General features: G+C 43.9%; 1 protein-coding gene and 1 pseudogene across 1 annotated transcript in view; both read right to left on the bottom strand.

Annotated features, from left to right (window-relative positions):
- The window catches only part of LOC120046371, a 30,562-nt pseudogene extending 21,410 nt beyond the window's left edge, over positions 1 to 9,152 (bottom strand).
- Positions 9,153 to 13,517: 4,365 nt separating this feature from the next.
- The window catches only part of lrp2b (low density lipoprotein receptor-related protein 2b), a 127,762-nt gene continuing 116,758 nt past the window's right edge, over positions 13,518 to 24,521 (bottom strand). The window contains exons 68-76 of the mRNA XM_038990738.1: positions 23,708 to 23,833; positions 23,240 to 23,383; positions 22,681 to 22,846; positions 22,252 to 22,380; positions 21,694 to 21,914; positions 21,157 to 21,339; positions 20,945 to 21,064; positions 13,873 to 13,999; positions 13,518 to 13,608 (exon numbers count right to left, since the gene is read on the bottom strand). Of these exons, the coding sequence (XP_038846666.1) occupies positions 13,518 to 13,608; positions 13,873 to 13,999; positions 20,945 to 21,064; positions 21,157 to 21,339; positions 21,694 to 21,914; positions 22,252 to 22,380; positions 22,681 to 22,846; positions 23,240 to 23,383; positions 23,708 to 23,833 (1,307 nt within the window). The remainder of the gene's footprint in view (positions 13,609 to 13,872; positions 14,000 to 20,944; positions 21,065 to 21,156; positions 21,340 to 21,693; positions 21,915 to 22,251; positions 22,381 to 22,680; positions 22,847 to 23,239; positions 23,384 to 23,707; positions 23,834 to 24,521) is intronic.

Raw genomic sequence — 24,521 nt, 5'->3', positions numbered from 1 at the left:
TAATCATTTTTAGATAAAACTATACAAAATATGTTCACGTCACAAAATAATTTATTAAAACACACTGTTTTGCAACGAAGGTCTACAGTAGCCTCAACATCACTCTACATAAACCTTCACCGTACATAAACCTAACAGGGGTATTACATATCAAGAATCATTTTCAATTTGTTAAATACTTTTATGGTGCGTATTGCTTTTTTGTTTTTACATTTACTGAGCATTTAAATATTATTTTTAATGATATCTTAAATAATGTGAAGAGGGGTTTGTTCTCTGCCCACTTCATTTTATGGATACAGAATCTTCCATGAAAGATAAACAAATTAACAATGAAAGTTAAATCAGGGTCCATATCATTTGGATCAAAATAAAAAACGTAACATCAGAGTCTCTCAAATTAAAATTAATAGTCGTTTCTTTTAAATAAAATCTTTTAACTCACTCCAAAATCTTCTGACATAAGAGCAGTCCCAAAATAAATGGTCAAGAGTTTCTGGGTCACAACCACAAAATACACATTTGTTATCAATAGCTATTTTAAATCTGTGTATAATAAAGGTCTTTACAGGGTGGATTCTATGAATGAGTTTGTATGATACTTCTTTCACCTTATTAGATATACAATATTTACCAGACAACAACGAAACTTTGTTCCAGTTCACTTGTCCTAGGGCTGCATTCCAGTACATTTTAGCAGAGGGAATAGTAACATATTGACAAAGTTTCCTTATATACATGTTATTACATTTATAGTTTAAAATGTAAATTCCTTCTAATTGTATTGAGGCTACAAATTCCTCAATAGTTGCACTTGGAGTAGTGTTATATTCTCCTAAAAGAAGAATATCACCTTTAGGGACAGCTCTAACAACAATTTGATACTCCTCAGGAGTGAATGTAACAATGTGTGTTCTCATAAATGCTGGATAATCATATAGTTGTCCATCATTATTCAATAATTGTTTAATCCAAATAATGTTGTTGTATTTCATGTCTTTATTATTCCAGATTGTATACCTATGTGGTGAAAAATGTTTGTACATGAGGTTCCAAGTTAGAAGTACTTGTTTATGAAAGTGTGCATGCTTAATAGGGATTTTACCCATATCAAAGTTGCATTTTAGTAAGAATTCTAGACCACCAATCTGTTGGAATATTAAATTAGGGATGATATTCCAAATGCAATCCTTATTTCTTAAATAGTTTTGTATCCATTTAATCTTAAATATTCTATTTTTTTTATAGTTTTAAAGTTTTATAGATTTAAAATCCAGAGCATTCAACACTCCTTCACTTTGGGTACTTCATATTACCGCTTTTCTTAAATAATGAGGTTTATTCCTCCATATGTAGTTAAATAATTTAGTATCAACCATTTTAGTTACTGACAGAGGAACATCCAAGGCAAGGGAGGTATAAACTAATATGGACAGACCTTCAGATTTTGATAAAAGTACACGTCCAGATAAAGAAAGATCTCTTAATAACCAGGAGTTAAATCTCTTTCCAATTTTCTCTACAATAGGAGAGAAACTTAAGTTGGCCCTTTCTTTCTGATCTTTGCTAACTTTAATACCAAGATATGTGTCACGATCGTCAAAGGGACTGAGAGAGGACCAAGGCGCAGCGCGTGGAAAGTACATCTTCTTTTTTATTTAAAGAAGGAACAAACAAAACAAAACAACAAACAGACGACCGTGAAGCTATAAATACAAAATGGTGCTGACACTGACCATTACACACTGACATAGACAATTCCCCACAAACAGCTAAAGCCTATGGTTGCCTTAAATATGGCTCCCAATCAGAGACAACAATAACCAGCTGTCTCTAATTGAGACCCAATTCAGGCAACCATAGACTTTCCTAGATACCTACACTCAACCATAGACACAGCTAGACTACTATACTAAACATAAACCCAACTACTCTAATAAACCCCCTAAACCTTACAACCACCCTAGACACTACAAAAAACACATACATTCCCCATGTCACACCCTGACCTAACTAAAATAATTAAGAAAACAAAGAATACTAAGGCCAGGGCGTGACATAACCCCCCCCTTAAGGTGCGAACTCCGGGCGCACCAGCACATAGTCTAGGGGAGGGTCTGGGTGGGCGTCCCTCCACGGCGGCGGCTCCGGCACTGGTCGTGGTCCCCACCCCACCATAGTCACTACCCGCTTACGTAGCCTCCTCCAAATGGCCACCCTCCACATTAACCCCACTGGATTAAGGGGCAGCACCGGACTAAGGGGCAGCACCGGACTAAGGGGCAGCACCGGACTAAGGGGCAGCACCGGACTAAGGGGCAGCACCGGACTAAGGGGCAGCACCGGACTAAGGGGCAGCACCGGACTAAGGGGCAGCACCGGACTAAGGGGCAGCACCGGACTAAGGGGCAGCACCGGACTAAGGGGCAGCACCGGACTAAGGGGCAGCACCGGGATAAGGGGCAGCACCGGGATAAGGGGCAGCACCGGGATAAGGGGCAGCTCCGGACTGAGGGACGGCAGCTCCGGACTGAGGGACGGATCCTGGCTGGATGACTGCTCTGGCGGATCTTGGCTGGACGGCTCTGGCGGATCCTGGCTGGACGGCTCATGGCTGGCTGACGGATCTGGACGCTCATGGCTGGCTGGCGACTCTGGACGCTCATGGCTGGCTGGCGACTCTGGACGCTCATGGCTGGCTGGCGACTCTGGACGCTCATGGCTGGCTGGCGACTCTGGACGCTCATGGCTGGCTGGCGACTCTGGACGCTCATGGCTGGCTGGCGACTCTGGACGCTCATGGCTGGCTGGCGACTCTGGACGCTCATGGCTGGCTGGCGACTCTGGACGCTCATGGCTGGCTGGCGACTCTGGACGCTCATGGCTGGCTGGCGACTCTGGACGCTCATGGCTGGCTGGCGACTCTGGACGCTCATGGCTGGCTGGCGACTCTGGACGCTCATGGCTGGCTGGCGACTCTGGACGCTCATGGCTGGCTGGCGACTCTGGACGCTCATGGCTGGCTGGCGACTCTGGACGCTCATGGCTGGCTGGCGACTCTGGACGCTCATGGCTGGCTGGCGACTCTGGACGCTCATGGCTGGCTGGCGACTCTGGACGCTCATGGCTGGCTGGCGACTCTGGACGCTCATGGCTGGCTGGCGACTCTGGACGCTCATGGCTGGCTGGCGGCTCTGGCAGATCCTGTCTGGCTGGCGGCTCTGGCAGATCCTGTCTGGTTGGCGGCTCTGGCAGATCCTGTCTGGTTGGCGGCTCTGGCAGATCCTGTCTGGTTGGCGGCTCTGGCAGATCCTGTCTGGTTGGCGGCTCTGGCAGATCCTGTCTGGTTGGCGGCTCTGGCAGATCCTGACTGACGAATGGCTCTAGCGGCTCCTGACTGACTAACGGCTCTGACGGCTCGGGACAGACGGGCGGCTCTAATGGCTCGGGACAGACGGATGGCTCAGACGGCACTGGGCAGACGGATGGCTCAGATGGCGCTGGGGAGACGGATGGCTCAGATGGCGCTGGGGAGACGGATGGCTCAGATGGCGCTGGGGAGACGGATGGCTCAGATGGCGCTGGGGAAATGGATGGCTCAGATGGCACTGGGCAGACGGATGGCTCTGGCCGGAATAGGCGCACTGTAGGCCTGGTGCGTGGTGCCGGAACTGGAGGCACCGGGCTAAGGACACGCACCTTCAGGCTAGTGCGGGGAGAAGGAACAGGGCATACTGGACCCTGGGGACGCACATTAGGCCTAGTGCGTGGTGCCGGAACTGGTGGTACCGGGCTGGGGACACGCATCTCAGGGCTAATGCGGGGAGCAGCAACAGGATGCACAGGACTCTGGAGACGCACAGGAGGCTTGGTGCGTGGTGCCGGAATTGGTGGTACCGGGCTGGAGACACGCACCATAGGACGAGTGCGTGGAGGAGGAACAGGGCTCTGGAGACACACTGGAAGCCTGGTGCGTGGTGTAGGCACTGGTGGAACTGGACTGGGGCGGGGAGGTGGTGCCGGAAATACCGGACCGTGCAGGCGTACTGGTTCCCTTGAACACCGAGCCTGTCCAACCTTACCTGGTTGAATGCTCCCCGTCGCCCGACCAGTGCGGGGAGGTGGAATAACCCGCACCGGGCTATGTAGGCGAACCGGGGACACCATGCGTAAGGCTGGTGCCATGTATGCCGGCCCGAGGAGACGCACTGGAGACCAGACGCGTTGAGCCGGCATCATGGCACCTGGCTCAATGCCCAATCTAGCCCTACCAGTGCGGGGAGGTGGAATAACCCACACCGGGCTATGAACACGTACAGGAGACACCATGCGCTCTACTGCGTAACACGGTGTTCGCCCGTACTCCCGCTCTCCACGGTTAGCCTGTGAAGTGGGCGCAGGTCTCCTACCTGCCCTCGGCCCACTACCTCTAAGCCCCCCCCCCAATACATTTTTTGGGCTGACTCACAGGCTTTCTACCGCGTCGTCGTGCTGCCTCCATTCGCCGGTATCCCTCCTCACACTGCGCCAGAGAATCCCAGGCTGGCTCCGGCACTCGCCCTGGGTCGATCGCCCACCTGTCGATCTCCTCCCACGTAGTGTAGTCCATATTATGCTCCCATTTCCATTCCGCTGCTCCTGTTGCCGCTTTTCACGCTGCTTGATCCCGCATTGGTGGGGAATTCTATCACGATCGTCAAAGGGACTGAGAGAGGACCAAGGCGCAGCGCGTGGAAAGTACATCTTCTTTTTTATTTAAAGAAGGAACAAACAAAACAAAACAACAAACAGACAACCGTGAAGCTATAAATACAAAATGGTGCTGACACTGACCATTACACACTGACATAGACAATTCCCCACAATCAGCTAAAGCCTATGGTTGCCTTAAATATGGCTCCCAATCAGAGACAACAATAACCAGCTGTCTCTAATTGAGACCCAATTCAGGCAACAATAGACTTTCCTAGATACCTACACTCAACCATAGACACAGCTAGACTACTATACTAAACATAAACCCAACTACTCTAATAAACCCCCTAAACCTTACAACCACCCTAGACACTACAAAAAACACATACATTCCCCATGTCACACCCTGACCTAACTAAAATAATTAAGAAAACAAAGAATACTAAGGCCAGGGCGTGACAATATGTGATCACATCTTTTACAGGGATATTACATACTGAGTTTAAGTCACATCTTTTCAACGCAAATAATTCACATTTCCTAATATTCAGAGATAAACCTGATACATGTGAGAAGGCATTAATACAATCAATAGGTTTCCTGACTTCATTATGATCTTTCAAAAAAACAGTGGTGTCGTCAGCCAATTGTGAACATTTTATCTCTTTGTCTTGTATCTGAATACCCCTAAAACTATCCTTATTTATATGAAGTGCCATAACTTGTGTGACCAATAAAAATAAGAAAGGAGAAATTAGGCATCCATGTTTAATTCCACGTCTAATGTCGAATCTCTGTGAAGTACCATCGGATAATTTAACAGAGCTGTTACTATTATTGTAAAGTGTCTTAATTACACCTTGAAAATATTGACCAAAACCCCAAAAATCAGTCTCAAATTTTTCTTTTTCTCAACTGTATCAAATGCCTTGTAAAAGACTACAAATAAAATAAAGCTATCTTCCATAATGTGCTCATTGTAGTCTATCAAGTCCAATACTAGTAGAATATTATTACATATATGTCTGCCCTTCATAAAACCAGACTGGGTACCATCAATGATTTGGTCAAGACCTTTTTTTAAGTCTTTCTGCAAAGATGGATGCAAGTAGCTTTTCATCATTGTTCATTAATGTGATTGGTCTCCAATTTTCTAACATCATAGAATCTTTGTTTGGTTTGGGTATTACAGAAATGAGGCCTTGTGTCATAGAAACAGGCAGGACCCCTAAATCAATTGCCTCCTTAAAAACATTAAATATAAATTCAATAATATCCTCCTGAAAATATTTATAGAATTCACTAATAATGCCATCATTCCCTGGAGATTTGTTCTCTTTTATCTTGCTGCTGACTATGACTATCCAACATAACACTGGAACTCTTCCAAGTCAAGTTAAGGTAAGCTTTAGGTTTTATTAATTTATTGCCACTGGGGCCCGCCAGTGTAACTGCTTACTGACTATACACTAACGTTACTGCATGATTGGAGTGGGTTTACTAACGCATTAGTTCTATTAGCTATGTTGACTAGGACGTTACTTGAGCTAATATGTTCATTGAAGTCCACAAATGAAGGGAAAATTGAGAGGAGGACAGTGCATAGAGGCTAGAATGAATACAACGTGGCTGCTATGAAAGTGAACTGTGTTTATGCGTGATCAATGGTGTATACATTCCACCGATTCTGTTGAAAAACGTTTCTTAAACGGGAAAAAAAACTAAAAACGGGGACAAAAATACCAGAATTTGTCCAATAGAAATTCTTGTTTGCAACTGTTGGACTAATCATTACACCCTAGATAAACTAGATGCAGGCAAGAGTGTGCAAGGCGGTATTGAATGTGTCACTGTCTGTCCATGTGTCACTGTCATCTAAAATTTCTCTCGACCTCTGTGCACCTACATTGAAAACTTTAATTCATAGGCTAGGTTGTAGCATCCTCATGATGGGTATAGGGAAAATTAGAGTATCATGTAGTAGCCTAAACCTAGCGATGTTACTTTGAACTTGGTGAATGGAATATGAATGACAGTCATCCAACATGCTGTAGTAGAAATAAGGTCATGCACATTAAAGAAAATATCATCCTCCCTCATCATAAACAGAACCGACCGCCACTGGTGTAAAAAATGCTAAAAATTCTACTTTTGATATTAATTTGACAAAAGCTGGATCCCTTCTCTCTCCTCACTTCGCCCTCTCCATTCCTCTTCGTTACCTCCCAACCCATCTTTCTATCCCTCCCTCCCTCCTATCCCTCCTTCATCCTCCCCATCCCTCTTCTTTCTTTCTCCCTACATCTCCTCCCTACCCCTCTCCCTCTTACCCTTCTTTCATGTCCACATCTTTCCCTCTCTCTTACTCCCTACCATCCTCTCTGCCCTTCCCCCCTACCTTCTTTCTCTCCCTCGCCATCTTCTCTGTCCATCCCCTACATTCCTCCATCCCTCCCCTCTCCAGGACTCGGATAACAAGCAGTGGAGGAGAGCTTAGAGTGGACAGCCTTCTCCCACTGACATTTGTCTGCCTGCCACTGAACAACATAACATTTCTTACTGGCTATATGGTCCGGGACAAGAGGAATGCCTTTGGTAGTACTTTCTAATACAGAGTGGTATGTAGAATAGTAGTGGGACTACAATCTGTTAGTACCATCTGTGGCATGGTACTCTGTTACATGAACACTGTACTATATTGCTGCATGCAGTAGTTTTGTAGTGAGGGTGGTGAGAGGATTATCATCTGGTCCAGAAGACTAAGCATTAGACAAAGAGGTCTGTACTTTTAGCCAAGTCCCTAAGCGTCGGGCTAATGGACATGGTTCCAACAGTGTTAAAAGCCAAAATCATTGTCTGTTTCAACTTGAGAGACCTAAATGATAAGCAGTGTGAACAGATTTTAAAGAGATCGTTAAGATATTTTCTTCAAATCTGTTATAGCTCACTCCTGTAGTTAAGGTCTTGTGTCTCAGGACCACATCAGCCTATTGAGACAAAGCCTATAAGTATTAGCTCTGACACAAGTCTTCAGGTCTCAGGCAAGGTTACTCATCATTACGTTGCGTAGACATACAATAGCCTTTCAAAGTGCCTGTCTCTATGACAGATGGTGAACCCCCTCAGCTATGCTATCTAAGGTCACAGTATCATATGATAGCACGGTCTTCATTCAGCAGATTTTGACCCCTTGTTGTTGACCTCTCCCTCTCTCTTCCTCCCTCTCCCTCACTCTCTCTCTCTCCTCCATCTCTCTCCATTCCCCATCTCTGTCAATGCCAAGGGTGGTGTCACGCACAAACACACATGCACTCTCCTCTCTTTCTTCTCTCTCGCCATCCCTTTTTCTCTCCCTCACCACCTGTTTGTCTGCCTGTAGAGTCGGATGAAGAGTGGATGATTTATCTGTTGTTGTGGGTGATGCCAGAGAGGGGGAAGGCAAGGTCACTCAAAACACAGACCTGGCACCATCTGCCCATCTACCCAGTGTGTGTGTGTGTGTGTGTGTGTTGGTGCGTGACACAGCCCATGGCCTCACCTGTTATCCTTAGGTAATGGTTGACTGCCTGGTCTGCAAACAAACCTCTTTCCTCTGTCCGTTAAAGTGTCTGAAAAGCAACGAGTTGGTGTAAGCAATGTGATGGCTTATGGCAAGTGGTTTAAAAATATGCTGTAGTATTTAAAAAATAAATACCGTGAGATGACCAGATCACTCTAAGGTCATGTATTGAATCATTCCAGACCAAAGAGAGCAGGGGCGGTCATGTAAGGTAAGAATGCAATGTGTGTCCTTGCTATGCCACTACTGATGTTTCATAATACTTGCTCATCTTTGCAATTCAAATGCAATTTGTATGAACGGATATAATTTGTCTGAGAAGTTGACTTTGCATTAACACAGCACACGCTTATCAACATGGACCCCCCCCCCCCCCTACAGAACACAAAGACATACTAAATGTATCATTCAACCTACAGTTCCATGGCAGTTCCAATGGTACCTCTAATTCCAAATCAAACACAAAGCAGCTATAGCAAACTAAATTGATTGGATTTAAAGATTACATATGGCAATCTATAAACCCACTACACTTGTTTTTGTCAAATCTAGCATTTGGAGAATCCTAGCAGGTTTCACAAGAACACACACAAGGCTGAGCATCCCTGCAGCTTTCACATAAATAGGCACACACGTTGTATCCCTCAATCTCTTTCATTGCTGAATCCTTCCCTCCTGCTGAGACAACGTCTGCCAGAATAATTATAAATGAAACAGAATAAGATCCTTACCTTATTCATACTCTGCTCTGTCTGTGGTGTGTATCTGTGTGGGCGTGTGTGCATTGGCAATCCCTCCCTTTTACTCCTTTGGGTTGGTGCCTAGCGCTGTCTTCATTCCTGTGTAAACCTGCCATTAGCTTCCCTGCTAGCTGTATCACTCTCTCCTCCTCCTCACACAGACACGCGTGCAGCACTGCACTTCTCTGGTCCTCCCTTTCTATCTCTCGCTCAGTCTCCTCCCTCCCTCCCCCTCCCCCTTGTCTATCTTCATTATATCACTCACGCCGTTCCTCTCTCTCTCTCTCACATACAGACGCATGGATGCAGGATCTGTGGTCCACCCCTTGCCTCTCTCTCTTTCTCTAACTGCTTCACCAATGCTGCTGATTGTGACATGCTTGAGCTGATAAGCAGATTTGACATGTGGGGGTAGTAGAACTAAAACATGCCTATGAATCATTATGGGGTGGCAGGTTGCCTAGCGGTTAAGAGCGTTGGGTCAGTAGCTGAAAGGCCGCTGGTTCGAATCCCAAGCAGGCTAGGTGAAAAATCTGTCGATGTGCCCTTGAGCAAGGCACTTAACCCTAATTGCTCCTGTAAATCGATCTGGATAAGAGTGTCTGCTAAATGACACACTTAGAAAAATGGGTTCCAAAAGGGTTCTTTGGCTGTCCCTATAGGGAGAACCTTTTTGGTTCCAGGTACATGGAACCCCAAAGGGTTCTACTTGGAACCAAAAGGGTTCTACCTGGAAATGAAAAAGGGTTCTTCAAAGGGTTCTCCTATGGGGACAGCCTAAAAACCCTTTTCGGTTCTAGATAGCACCTTTTTGGTTCTAAATTTACCAGTCCCCCTACTTCACTCCTTTTCTGCCCCCCATCCCTCCACTCTTCCATCACCGCACCATCACTCCACTCTGTCCTCCATCTACTCCCTCTCTCTCTTTTAGTGCCCTACACTCATAGGAGAACCCTTTGAAGAACCCTTTGTGGTTCCAGGTAGAACCCTTTTGGTTCCAGGTATAATTTTTGGGGGTTCCAGGTAGAACCCTTTCCACAGAGGGTTCTACCTGGAACCAAATAGGGTTCTCCTATGGGGACAGTCGAAGAACCCTTTTGGAGTGTAGTTACAGTCCACTCAGTCAAAGGGGAAACCTTGATGTGATAAGACATTTATGATGGCAGGATGAGAGGAGGGAAAGGTAGAGGAGGACAGGGGAGGAGAGGTGAGAAGAGGAAAGGAAGGGAGTTGCAAAGTGCTGTCGTCATTGCTTTTGTTCCCCCATCAGTAATCATTAAGGCGTGGCTATGTGGTTAGTGTAGGGCTTTAGGCTTTTATGGCTGAGCAGGGAGCACAGCAGCCAAGTTCAGTGGGTCACAGCAAACACTACATGGGAATCAGGGTCATCCTACTCAGATGATACCAGGGTGAGTCTCTATGCTGATTGCTTGGCAAATATGTGTGGAGTGGACAGACACAAACACAAAAAAGGGATGCAGAGAATGGGGGAGGGGAAGGAGAGAGAAAGGGAGAGAGTATATATGTATATGTAGCCTACTGTATTGTGGTGTGGTGGCCAATGTCTTATTGTTAATACTAACATAATTACCATCCATATTGACCTTCATCCAAACAATTCAACAGATTATTGGTCAGATTATTACACTTTTATTGATCTCATAATTAGGGCCCTGTGTTTTGGTTAATCATGTCACATGACCTGGATTTTTAAAGCCTTTTCTAGAAATGAGAATTATACCAAAAATGAAAGAAACTGTCTGGGGATGGTGCTGGACCATCTGACATAAAAAAAAGGGGACAGTTTGATGAAAAAGCTTTAAATAAAGTTTAAAATTCAGGTCATGTGACATTATTAAGCAATACACAGGGCCCTACTCATAATAGCTAGGATGAAGATATCGAAGGCCTGATTGCCAAGGTTCATCGCCAAGAACGCTTTTGAAACTCGACAACAAACGGTTTAATCATACAGTATCAAACAAGATAATTTACAACATCATATACATCAACAGTCTGTTTCGCTGTATGACGAGAGTCAATCAAATATAATTAATCACAGATTGTAATCTTATATACTTATAACTAAGGCACATCATTCTAGAAACATCTACCGTTCTACCGTTCACCCACTATCGCATCACTTCCTTCAACTGCTCTGGGCCCAGTTTCCCAACAGCGATGGAACTCGTGAGTGTATTAACGATGCATTGTTCTTACAACGGCTCAAGGTGTAACACGCGTTTCCAGAACACCACGTAGAGTTAATGTTCACTCGGTGTTACGTTGGAGAATATGTCCATATCGATAGGATCAAAAGAAAGGCAGCGCTGCTCTCGGATCAGCTTTCTCCATTCAAATCTTACCTTTTAAATTATAAATATTCCACAACACTGACGAGGGATCAGCTCCTACAGAGAAATTAGTCTAATGCTTACCCAATAATAATCCACTAAATCACATCATTGCGCACATCATGAAATATATTGAGGGGAAAAAATGACAGTAGGTTAGCTTTAATAACCCATTTTCCAACCAGGGAGAGGTGGGGGAGGCATGATTAGTCCAGTGTTAGTCCTAGTGTTCAGTTTAGTCCCGTGTTTAGTCCTGTTGTTTTGTCCACTGATTTGCCTGGTGTGGAGGTCAAATGAAGGAGTCTGCTGGGGTGGATGGGTAAGTGGGATCCTGTCGAAAGAGCATTAGAATGAAGACAGACAGTATTTGATCTGGTGTGGTTAAAGATCTGAAAGTGTTTGAGGTGTGCTTGATGTAGCTTGGAGTTTATTTGAAACTAGAAAGTATTATTAAGTATTCTACCTAGGTCTACAACTTATATTACACTCCATTATGCATAAAGACGACATCAATACACCGAAGCGCATACGAAAACAATAAAACACACATTCTACTGTAGAATGCAGAGATGGATTGCACACTTATTTCTTGAACACTCACCGAGAACATTGGGTTTATGAAACTGTCGTCGGCATTGTCATCAGGAATGGGTTCGAACTGAAGAGGGTGGTGTGAAAGAAACAATTATTGTCATTCAGGTAAATTAACATGAATTTATATCTCAAACATAGACATCATATGACCATATTCAAGTACGCATAACACTTACAGTATTTTCATAGTACGGTATACACAGTGAGAGCTGTACACTACAATTAAAACATGAGAGTACTCATCATCATATATAATTTTCACAAAGTACAGAGTCGTAGCCATGTCTAATTGTCCTTTATCTCCATGGATACCTTTAGTGACTCGTCGGCGACTGGTTCCTCGGGAGTCAGTTCCTCATCTGGATTCTCAAAGCCCCCCTAAAATGGCAGCCAGAAAAAAAAGGTATAAAAGCCTGAACTGTAAAGATCTTACTCTATTGTCTGATATTTTAAAGGGAGAGTTCACCTCAAAATCAAAACGTGTCAGTCTGTTTGAGTTAAGACCACATTTAAAGGGATAATTCACCCTATGTCAAAAGTCAGCAAAAACTTTAAAAAGTTAACTATCCCATGAAAATGAAAACAAGCTGACCAGCTTTTATTTTATATGTGAACTATAACTAGCTCCTTAATGTGTTTTTTTTCAAAATGGTGCCAACCTCGACTGATACAGTATTAGCAGGTGTGGCGCTAGCGTCGGGCTCAGGGTCAGGCTCAGGGTCAGGCTCAGCTACCACACGTACCTCAGCATACAACGGGTTCTCAATGTTCTCCTATAGAACCAAGGACAACGTAAAGAACAGTTCAGAACTACACGCAAGATACAGTCGACAGGGTGGTCTTCCTCATGTCTGAATGACATTGGCATACTGCCCAGTGCATGTCCCTAAAAACAATAATAATACACTTTTTAACTAGCTCTCAATTGAAACTCCAAAACAAGGGTCTTCAATCTGGCCCACAAGCTGATTGGATGTGACCCGCCAGTGTTGTCTTAGTAAAACTAAAATCATAGAACTGCTGAAATCCACATTGGGATGATTTAACAGAATACAGTACATTATAGGGCTCCCAAGTGCGCAACGGTCTAAGGCACTGCATCCCTAGTTCGATTCCAGGCTGTATCACATCCGGCCGTGATTGGGCGGCTCACAATTGGCCCAGCATCGTCCGGGTTTGGCCGGGGTAGGCCGTCATTGTAAATAAGAATTTGTTCATAACTGACTTGCCTAGTTAAATAAAAGGTTACATAGTACATATATTAGCTAATAAAGTATATTTGGTGTATTGACCATTGCTGTCCCATTGGGCACAAGGGTGGCAGTAGTGATACCGTTAGGGGCAGGTCTCTCAACCCCCTCAGCTGCATAGGCGGGGTTCTCAAAACTCTTCCCCCCTGCCTCCTCCATAGGAACAGCAGTACAGGGCTCCTGATGAGACATTAAAGAGTCAAAGATGAGACAAGACTATGTAAAGAGACCACTTGCATGAACATAAGCTAACCACAGTACTGTAGGCGTCTGTGTGCTGGAAAATACTGATTGAAATACTTTAATGTTTTTGTTTTATGGATTATTAAGAAATCATGATCAGACAAACCGCTTTGATGCTTGGGCCCGGGTCATTCCCCTCCTCAGATGGGTCAGAGCTTTGATTTGGGGCACCCCTGAAAATATCCAATAAAAGTACACTTGGTATGAATGAAAGGATTAGGATACAGATATTAGCTCTGTATTATGAGGAATCTTAGCTTTAGCATTAACATCCCTTTAGAATCGAATGGGTTGTTGGGCTAGCTTTAGCATTAGCATCCCTTTAGATTTAGAATCTAATGAGATGGGGGGCTAGCTTTAGCATTAGCATCCATTTAGAATCTAGTGGGCTAGTGGACAAGATATAGTGCGGCAGTACCTGTGGAACTGTGGCTCACCTGAAGCTAGGCATACTTGGCATGATGTGGCTTATTGTCTCCATGACACTGGCCTTCCTCTGGGCAGCATAGACAAGACCCCCAAGGAGAAGAACTATCAGTACAGTCACCCCGATGGCTATACCCACTGGGAGGGAGGGAGGGAAGGAGAGGGGGTTTGGGTGAGGGAGAGGAGAGGAGAGAATGAGAGAGAGGGTGAAAGAGAAGGGAGAGAAGGATGTGAGGTGAAATGGATAAAGATAGAGACAAAGGGGAGACGGAAAGACATTGAGATCTTGTGGTATGGAAAGAAATATGTATGAACAAAATAACGATGGATCGTGGATATACTGTAGCATGTACCTGAAGACGCGACCACCCCAAATATATTTATCTCGCAAAAGTCTCCCCGCCATTCTGGAGGACATCTGAGGAAAAAAATGTAACCAATGTTATACAGAGAGAGGTAACACCGGCAGGGCTCGTACGCCATCCATAATAAGGACAAAGTCACACGTTATGTTCAGGTTATTTGTTTAATTTAAGACTTTTTAATGCCACTTGGAATGCAAATCAATAGCAATTTTGAGGTTTGCAAGCGCCACACACCTGCTAATATTCCACTCCACGTTGGCAAAAAGTAGTACTTTTATGTTTGAATTTCACCAAAGGCTATAACCTACGGTACATGGCTCATAATATTATCAGGCAGGTGTGCTATTTTAGCAATGCGCATTCTCCTGTAGCCTAACGGATGTAGTAGCATAGTAGCTAGGATATAGATGGCTGAAGCATGGGGTTGCCCATCTATATTTGTTTAGGCTACCCCAATGGGCAAATCATTAGCTAAATCACAAACTCTAGGCCTAAGTGTTCAGAATTTTGGCTTCAATACCAATATCAGTTTAGTATAATGATGCTCAATATCATAACGAAACCATGTGTGAAAATGCCTTAAAGTCAAATATACAGCTATGTTACTGTATAAAACACGTGGTCAACTCTCCATCTGGAAATCCAAGCCACTGGGTGTGCAGGCTTTTGATCCAGCACTGCTCAAACATATTGTGTTTTCGCTGTAAAACACTTAATAAATCGGAAATATTGGCTGGAATCACAAGATGCCTGTCTTTCATTTGCTGTACACTATGTATTTTTCAGAAATGTTTTATGATGAGTAATTAGGTATTTGACGTTGGTGTCTGTAATTATTCTGGCTGCTTTCGGTGCAATTTCTGATTGTAGCTGCAATGTAAACTATGATTTATACCTGAAATATGCACATTTTTCGAACAAAACATAGATTTATTGAATAACATGTTATATGACTGTCATCTGATGAAGTTGTTTCTTGGTTAGTTTGGTTGGTTCTTGGTTAGTTAGGTTGGCTTTGTGCATGCTACCTGTGCTGTGAAAAATGTCTGTCCTTTTTTGTATTTGGTGGTGAGCTAACATAAATATACGTGGTGTTTTCGCTGTAAAACATTTTAAAAATCGGACATGTTGGCTGGATTCACAAGATGTGTACCTTTCATATGCTGTATTGGACTTGTTAATGTGTGAAAGTTAAATATTTCTAAAAAATATCTTTTGAATTTCGCGCCCTGCACTTGAGCTGGCTGTTGTCATAAGTGTACCGACGTCGGGCTTGCAGCCATAAGAAGTTTTAAGTAAAGTTGTTTTTCGGACTAAAGCCTACCTGTCTCTGTGTCAATCTCTGCACGCTCAACCCAACACCCCACGGTTTACCACACAAGTAAGACATGAAACAAGTTTAATCTAAAATGTTAATGGAATGCATGATGGATATTTTGATTTGTAATGTTTTTTGTGCATATTGACCGGGGGCAATTGTATGATTAAACAGTACAAATACGACCTACGCAGATCGATCAAGATGATGAGTATAGGGACAAAGTGGAGGAAAAGAGGTGGATACGAGGTGCATGAGACGGGCTTCTAACGATCACGGATTACCACCAACGCCGCCCTACCGGATGAGCTATACACCTTTTTCTCACGCTTTGAGCAAAACGACTCTGAGCTGTTGAGTATAGCCCTTGACGACAACAAGAGCTATGTGCTTACAGTCTTCACGGAGGATGTATGCAAGTCATTCAAGCGTGTTAACCCTCACAAGGCTGCCGGCCCATACGGCATCCCTAGCCGTGCCCTCAGAACATGTGCAGACCAGTTAGCTGTTGATGGCGCCGACAGACATGGCAGCTCTGCTTCTAGCTCCTAAGCAACTCTGCAGTGTTTTGTTTTTTTGTGTGTTATTTCTTACATTATTAGCCCAGAATGTTTTTTCTGTTATTACATACAGCCGGAAATAACTTTTGGATATCAGAGGGCGGTAACTCAAGAGTATTACGACCAGGAATATGACTTTCCCGAATTGGATCCTTCGTTCGTAGCCCCCCAGGGCAATTGAACTTATCCCAGAGGCGGCTCCAAGATGCCGCCGGCGGAGAAGAGGTATTCGGAGTAGACTTCTCGTCCGACTCAGGTGTGCACACCATCCACCGCTTCCAAGTATATTACTTGCTAATGTTCAGTCTTGGACAACAAAGTAGGCGAGCTCAGGGCGAGGATCTCCTTCCAGAGAGACATCAGGGACTGTAACAGTCTGTTTCACGGAATCATGTCTCTCTCGGGATATACTGTCCCCGTCCATACAGCCAGCTCGGTTCTCAGTTCATCATACAGACAGGAATAAAGAACTCTCCGGGAAGAAGAAAGGTGGGGGTGTATGTTTCATGAACTACTCATGGTGTGATAGTGTTAACATACAGAAACTCAAGTCCATTTGTTCACCCGACTTAGAATATCTCACAATAAAATGCTGACTGTATTACCTCCCAAGAGAATTCCCTTCAGTTACAGTCCCAGACGTGTATGTTCCCCCTCAAGCCGATACCACGTCGGCCCTCAAGGAACTACACTGGACTTTATGCAAACTGGAAATCACATATCCTGATTTATTGTAGCTGGGGATTTTAACAAAGCAAATTTGAGGAAAACGCTACCGAAGTTCTGTCAACATATTGACTGTAGTACTCGCTTAGGAAAAACATTAGATCACTGCTTCTCGCCTTTTCGAGACGCCAACAAGGCCCTCCCCCACCCTCCCTTCGGCAAATCAGATCACAACTCCATTTTGCTCCTCCCTTCCTATAGGCAGAAACTCAAACAGGAAGTACCCGTGCTAAGGTCTATTCAACGCTGGTCTGACCAATCAGAATCCATGCTTCAAGGTTGTTTTGATCACTCGGACTGGGATATGTTCCGGGTAGCCTCAGAGAATAACATTGACGTTTACCCGGACACGGTGACTGAGTTCATCAGGAAGTGTATAGGGGATGTTGTTCCCACGGTGTCTACTAAAATCTACCCAAACCAGAAACCGTGGATAGATGGCAGCATTCACGCAAAACTCAGGGCGCGAACCACCGCATTTAACTATGGCAAGGTGACTGGGAATATGGTTGAATACAAACAGTGTAGTTATTCCCTCCGTTAGGCAATCAAACAAAGCAAAACGCCAGTACAGAGACAAAGTGGAGTTGCAATTCAACGGCTCAGACACAAGACATATGTGGTAGGGTTTACAGACAATCACGGATTACAAAGGGAAAACCAGCCACGTCACGGACACCGACGTCTTGCTCCCAGACGAGCTAAACACCTTCTTCGCCCGTTTTGAGGATAACAGTGCCACCGACGCGGCCCGCTCCCAAGGACTGTGGGCTCTCTTTCTCCGTGGCTGACGTGAGTAAGACAATTAAGCGTGTTACCCCTTGCAAGGCTGCCGGCCCAGACGACATCCCTAGCCGCTTCCTCAGAGCAGGCGCAGACCAACTGGCTGTAGTGTTTACAAACATATTCAATCTCTCCCTATCCCAGTCTGCTGTCCCCACTTGCTTCAAGATGCCCAGCATTGTTCCTGTACCCAAGAAAGCAAATGTAACTGAACTAAATGACTATCGTCCCGTAGCACTCACTTCTGTCATCATGAAGTGCTTTGAGAGGCTAGTTACCTGACACCCTAAACCCACTTCAATTTGCTTACCGCCCCAATAGATCCATCAAGGCAAAGGGTGGCTACTTTGAAGAATCTAAAATATGATTAACACTACATGATTCTATATGTGTTATTTAATAGTTTTGATGTCTTCACTGCAATGTAGAAAATAGTAAAAATAAAGAAAAACCCTTGAATGAGTAGATGTGTCCAAACTTTTGACTGGTACTGTATGTGAGGATGCTTTTTATCGACTACAACTCGGCCTTCAAAACCATTGTTCCCTCTAAGCTCACCACAAAGCAAAGCTAAGCTCACCACCACAGCCCTGGGACTGAACTCCTCCCTATGCAACTGAGTCCTGGACTTCCTGACGGGCCGCCCACCAAATGATGAAGGTAGGCAACATTACCTCCTCCACATGGGGGTCCCACAAGAGTATGTCATGTTTCCCCTCCAGTACTCCATGTATACCCACGACTGCATGGCCTCACACAGTTCCAACTCCATCATCAAGAGTGCTGACGACACAACAGTAGTAGGCCTGATTACCAACAACGATGAGATGGCCTACAGGGAGGAGGTAGGCACTGACGGTGTGGTGCCAGGTAAAAAACCTCTTAACGTCAGCAAAACAAAGGAGCCGATTGTGGACTTCCGGAGGAACCAGGCTGGGCACGCCCCCATCCTCATCAATGGGGCCGCTGTGAAGACTGTCAAAAACTTCAAGTTCCTCAGTGTACACATCTCCAAGGAGCTGAAATGGTCAGACCACACTAACACTGTGGTGAAGGAACGACAGCCACTCTAACCTCAGGAGGCTGAAGAAATTCGGCCTGTCCCAGAAGGCCCTCACATCAAAAGCATACTGTCGGACTGCATCACAGTCTGGTACAACGACTCCACCGCCGCTGACCGCAAGGCTCTACAGAGGGTGGTACGCTCAGCTGAATGCACCATTGGTTGCACACTGCCTGCTCTCCAAGACACCTTCCAGACCAGGTGTCGCAGGAAGGCCAAGAAGTTTATCAGGGACCCCAGCCACCCGAACAACGGCCTGTTCTCCCAGCTTCCATCACTCAGATGCGGGCAGTACAGGAGCATCATGGATCAAACTAACAGACTGGCCAATAGATTCTACCCCCAGACCATCAGGCTGCTGAATAGCCACCACTAGCCAGCTACCTGCTCTCAATGACATACTCTGTAAAGTGGTGTTATTTCCTTTGTATTGGCAGTTGAGAAATAATTTTTATACTCACATAAAGAGACTCTTTTTTAACAACAGTATCTGTAGTTATTGAAAAAAAACTGTCTTTCACACAATTACATTTTGAAATGTGGCTCAACTGTCAGTATGTTTGCACTTATCAGAATGCATCTCTCCCTTCACTCCATGTTTAAATAGGTGAGCGGAAGTGAGAGCCAGGACAATACAGGGACAGGGCAGATACATACTTTCATTGCAGGAAGCAGATTCATTAAAGCACATTATTGTTGACCAAATAATGGTTTTAGAGCCAAAACATCTGCAGGAACTTGTGTAGCCTAATCATCGAAATTACAGATGTAAGCAAATTTGCTTCGATAAGAGGGCAATGTTAGTGTTGTCTATCAAATTGAAAAGGCTCATTAGGCTACCTTGCTCTCATCTCTCTTCTCTGGCAACGGACCGACTCGCACTGGCACACGCACCTGACGAGCTATCCAACCACGTCTGTGTGTGCACTTCTACATCTTGAAAGTGTGCCTCGACTATTATTTGATGTTCAATTTTGTTTATTTTTTTGCCGTGGTGGCAACAATTAATAAATCCTCTACAGGACCGGTAGGTCCCCCACGGGACGGTTGAGCTAACGTAGGCTAATGCGATTAGCATAAGGTTGTAAGTAACAAGAACATTTCCCAGGACATAGACATATCTGATATTGGAAGAAAGCTTAAATTCTTGTTAATCTAACTGCACTGTCCAATTTACAGTAGCTATTACAGTGAAAGAATATCATGATATTGTTTGAGGAGAGTGCACAGTTATGAACTTGAAAAGTTATTAATAAACCAATTAGGCACATTTGGGCAGTCTTGATACAACATTTTTAACAGAAATACAATGGTTCATTGTATCAGTCTAAAACTTTGCACATACACTGCTGCCATCTAGTGGCCAAAATCTAAATTGCGCCTGGGCTGGAATAATACATTATGGCCTTTCCCTTGCATTTCAAAGATGATGGTACAAAAAAAATACAAAAAAAAACGCATTGTTTTTTCTTTGTATTATCTTTTACCAAATCTAATGTGTTATATTGTACTACATTAATTTCACATTTCCAAAAACTTCAAAGTGTTTCCTTTGAAATGGTATCAAGAATATGCATATCCTTGCTTCAGGTCCTAAGCTACAGCTAGTTAGATTTGGCTATGTCATTTTAGGCGAAAATTGAAAAAAAGGGCCGGATCCTTAGCAGCGGCACAATCTAAAGGAAACACTCTAGTCCTCTCCGTCACATTTGTTAAGACGTTTGAAGACTGAATTGAAGACATTTTAGGACTTATTAAGGCTTTTAAATCATATAAATTCATTTAAGACTTTAATACTTTTTAGGACCCGTGGACATTTAAAAATTGCACTAATAGGACAAGTTAATGTAACAGCCAACTTACATGCACATGGCCTTGTTGTCATCAAAGTAGCATGTTCCGCCATTTATACACTGACATGGAGGGGGCATGGTGGGTGGGGGGTCAAATCCTGACAGAGGTCAGAGTTCAAAGGTTAATACATGGTCAACACTAGTCAGCACAATTTCCTTCAAAGTGTTACTTCCTGTTTAAGGTATTACATCATATCCTGTCTCTGCCCAATACTAAAGTTTGGAACGGTGTCTCTCAAAAACATGTATTTTTGACCCACCTACAGCTATTCCAATTTTGTTGTGGCACACAAAATTTATTAGAAACCTAATGTGGCTAACCACAACAGTCAAACCAAGAGGAACAAGATACAGATAATTGACATTTATGATACAAGACAGGGCCATCAGTCCAAGATGGAGGAGGCTATGGTACCTGCATCACAGTCTGTGTTGCTGCCAGAGACAAAGCTGGTTCCCTCAGGGCAGGCGCAGGTGTAGCCTCCAGGTCTGAGCAGACACAAGTGACTACAGATCCCTTTGCAAGGGTTTTTCACTGACAGACACAAGTAAACAATGTCACTTAAACCTAGACTGCATTTTAATATATATCAAACAGGAAACACAGATGTTTGAAGTGTCACTCACTGCCTATTGAGTTGTATCTCTGCTGCTGGTACACGCTGATCTGGGTGAGCCAGGGCCCAGCGGTGAGCAGCTTGGTCTTGGTGCCACGGCCAAACTTGTCCTGCCGGAACACTTCCCCTTTCTCTTGCGTGCTCCAGTAAATGTGGTCCTCAAACACACTCACACTGAAAGGGTACCGCACATCTGGGCCCACAGAGACAAACACAGGGGTTAGAAATTACAGGTTATCGGTTAAAGAAAATAGGGTTAGAAACCATGTAATGTACCACCTTCATTTCTGTTCATTTTCAGACCTATAAGTAATCTAATGTCAAAACGAACCAATTCTCCACAAACTTAGATTGAGTGTAATGCCCCTTTTAAAGAATAAAAAAAGCATCAAGTTTGAATAGTAAGTCAGCTGACTGTCACAGAGAGGCATGGCAATCGTATGATAGAGTTTTGTACAATTAAAGCAAACAATAAAAAATATACTATTTTCAGGCCTCATGTGTTTCCCTCCACCCCATGGTGTATTACTCCGCCCTCCAGCCTCACCAATATACAGTGCAGTGCGGCGGTCTTCTCCGGAAGGTAGCACCGACTCAATGCGACTCTCCTTGGCATCGGACCAGTAGACCCGGTCACCGTTGGCGTAGTCGATTGACAGGCCTGTTGGAAAACCCAGGCCGTCGGGCACCAGGACATTCCGGTGCTGCCCGTCCAACCATGAGTACTCGATCCTGGCCGCGGTTCCGCGGTCCGCCCAGTACAGCATCCTGGACGAAGAAAGTAAAGTGGAAAAGGAAAATGAGGGATAAGTGTTTCACCTTCAGTAGATTTATTTTGTAAGGGGCTTTTCAGACAATGTCCGATTTTTTTGTCCAAAGAATTCCGAGGTCAACAACAAATATGACCATGTCGCATCCATGACTGCTTGCACATCAATTGTGAAAACTGTCGTACTGCGATGATCCATCAATTTGTAGTTGAAACCAGTTCACATATTCTATTTGTATGAATTGTTTGGGACAAAACAATTGTGAGCCTCTCGAAGCATCATCCACAGCTTCTATTACAAGCCCCAGACTCATTGCAGCCGACAATGATTCTCACCCCAGTCGAGGATTGACAGCCACAGCAGAGGGATGGTCAATGTCCGTCTTGACCAGGTGCTTCCTGTAGCGCCCATCCAGCATGGCCACCTCTATCCTCTTGACTCTCGAGTCCGCCCAGTACAGGTTCCTATTCACAGGAAAATAAAGAACATGTTATGTCCCAAGCATGTTATAGCACTGCATATCAAAGTCATTCACAGCCATTAACATAAATAGAACAAGTAATGTGTAGATACCACTGCCGTGACAATTTCAGTGATCAATATATTAGCTAACAGATTGCATTACATTTCCATAATGTGAACATTTCAGAATATGAATGAAACACAAAACCACACAGTAGGGGAGTATGCCCAGTTCTGCATTACAAGGGAAGCTGAACAACAAACAAACAAACAAATAAATAGGCGCAGCCATGCCATCCTACCTTCCGACCCAGTCAACAGCGATGCCATCTGGCGTGGTAATGTATTTGATGCCCAGGTCGACAGCGGCGGCTATATTGTTGCTATTGTCGTCCACTGTGGGTATATATGCCCTCTTGATGGCGCCTGCCGCATTGTCCTTCCCCTCCACCGTGAAATACACCATACCTGAGAAAGACATGGAGAGCTTAATCAGCTCTCTTTTAACATGGATACCTTATTTTTGTCAGGATTATTATTTTTGCATTATTTAGTCACTTTTGATTATAATTAGTAACTTTTTTATGATATTGATGATAATTTAGGTTTTCCATGTACGTTTAACTAACATGTTAAACACGTATTTGAATATGCATTCCTGACTTTGATAAGTAAGGTTTCTTTAGAAACATAATGTTTCTTTGGGAACTTCATGTTTCTTTGTAAAATTAAAACAAATATATATATATAGAAAAAAAAAGAAAAGAAAAGAAAAGAAAAGAAAAAAAATAGTATTTTAGTATTATCGTAGCTATTTTGTCTGGGTCATAGGAGGCAGCTAATTTTGTTTGTGTGACATACTGAGTCCAGTGTTGTTGTGGTCCCAGTCATAGTCCAGAGCCATGATGTGCTCCTGCTCCTCGAGGAAGTCATGGTAGGCCTCCATCTGCAAGTTGAACTTCCGGATACGGATATTCTCTGGGAGCAACAGGAGAGGCCCGGCACCTGGTAAGTTTGTGTTGAAGTAGGAAAAAGTACATTTTTTAAGTTTCCCCATAAAACGTTTCTCCAGAAACATCGATAAATTAATAGGAACTGTAATAACAACAATATTGTTACTCTTTGTTCATAATAGTTTTAATTATTTTGAAATCCCAAACACTCAATTTATAGGCCTAAACAGTACTACAATTAGATAAAACCAAACTGTTAATTTGCAAATTAGACAACTGGTTTTTAATTAGCAAAATACTTAGCAATTAGCATATTTCTCAAGCAAAGCTTTAGGTCTCAGGTCTAAACAACAGTATGGTAGAGGTGTGAACTCACCCTCAGCTTCACACTGGTTGCCATTACCCACTTTGCGGTACCCGGGGGCACACTCACATTCGTACCCGCCCTTGGTGTTCTTGCAGATCTGCGGGCAAGTCCCATGTACCTCACACTCATTGATATCTGGGGAAAATGTTGGTAGAAAGTTAAGTAACTATATGTGCTTGTTATTGTTTATAGGGTAGCAAGGTCTAGGTAGGGGTGGGTGGATGTTAGGAAGTGAGTTTGCCCTCCATATTGTAAACATTGACTTAAATCTTTTTTTTGGACAAAGAATTGACCAATAGTGTATATAACCACAAAAATGAGTTGTACTAATGCTGCTTTTTACAACAAACACTTTGATTCATGTTCTTTCAGAGGGTCATCTACGCTTCCTTGATTGTGTTTCATTGTCTTCAGTGAACAACAACTCCACAAGGAAGAGATGGAATGAAGGCAATGATCCAGTTAATAAACAATATTCATGTTGTTTATGTCTGTGTGGGTGTAGTGTAAGTTGAATGTTGTTTAAGTGAATGTTGGAGTGTGTGTGGTGTGTATGTGTGTGCGCAAGCATTAGGGCTGTCCCGGACTCCAAAACATCTTGATTGGTCGAAATTTTTGAAATGTGTATTTTTCCATATATAGACACATCCTATGTGTTTTAATCAAATCAACTATATGCACTGAGCTTGTCTAGTGCTTCAAGCGCTCTGTTTGATTAAATAGTTAACCTAAGGTCGATGTCCGCGCCCTCGTGGAAATCAAAGTCGCATAATACAAAAAATCCCCATAAAAAAAGTCTGTCACTTTAAGCTAGAGATATCAA

This window comes from Salvelinus namaycush, chromosome 4 (assembly GCF_016432855.1).
Source record: "Salvelinus namaycush isolate Seneca chromosome 4, SaNama_1.0, whole genome shotgun sequence".
NCBI classification, from domain to species: Eukaryota; Metazoa; Chordata; class Actinopteri; order Salmoniformes; family Salmonidae; genus Salvelinus; species Salvelinus namaycush.
The sequence above is the reverse complement of the archived record's forward strand: the minus strand, read 5'-3'. Positions and strand labels throughout refer to the sequence as shown.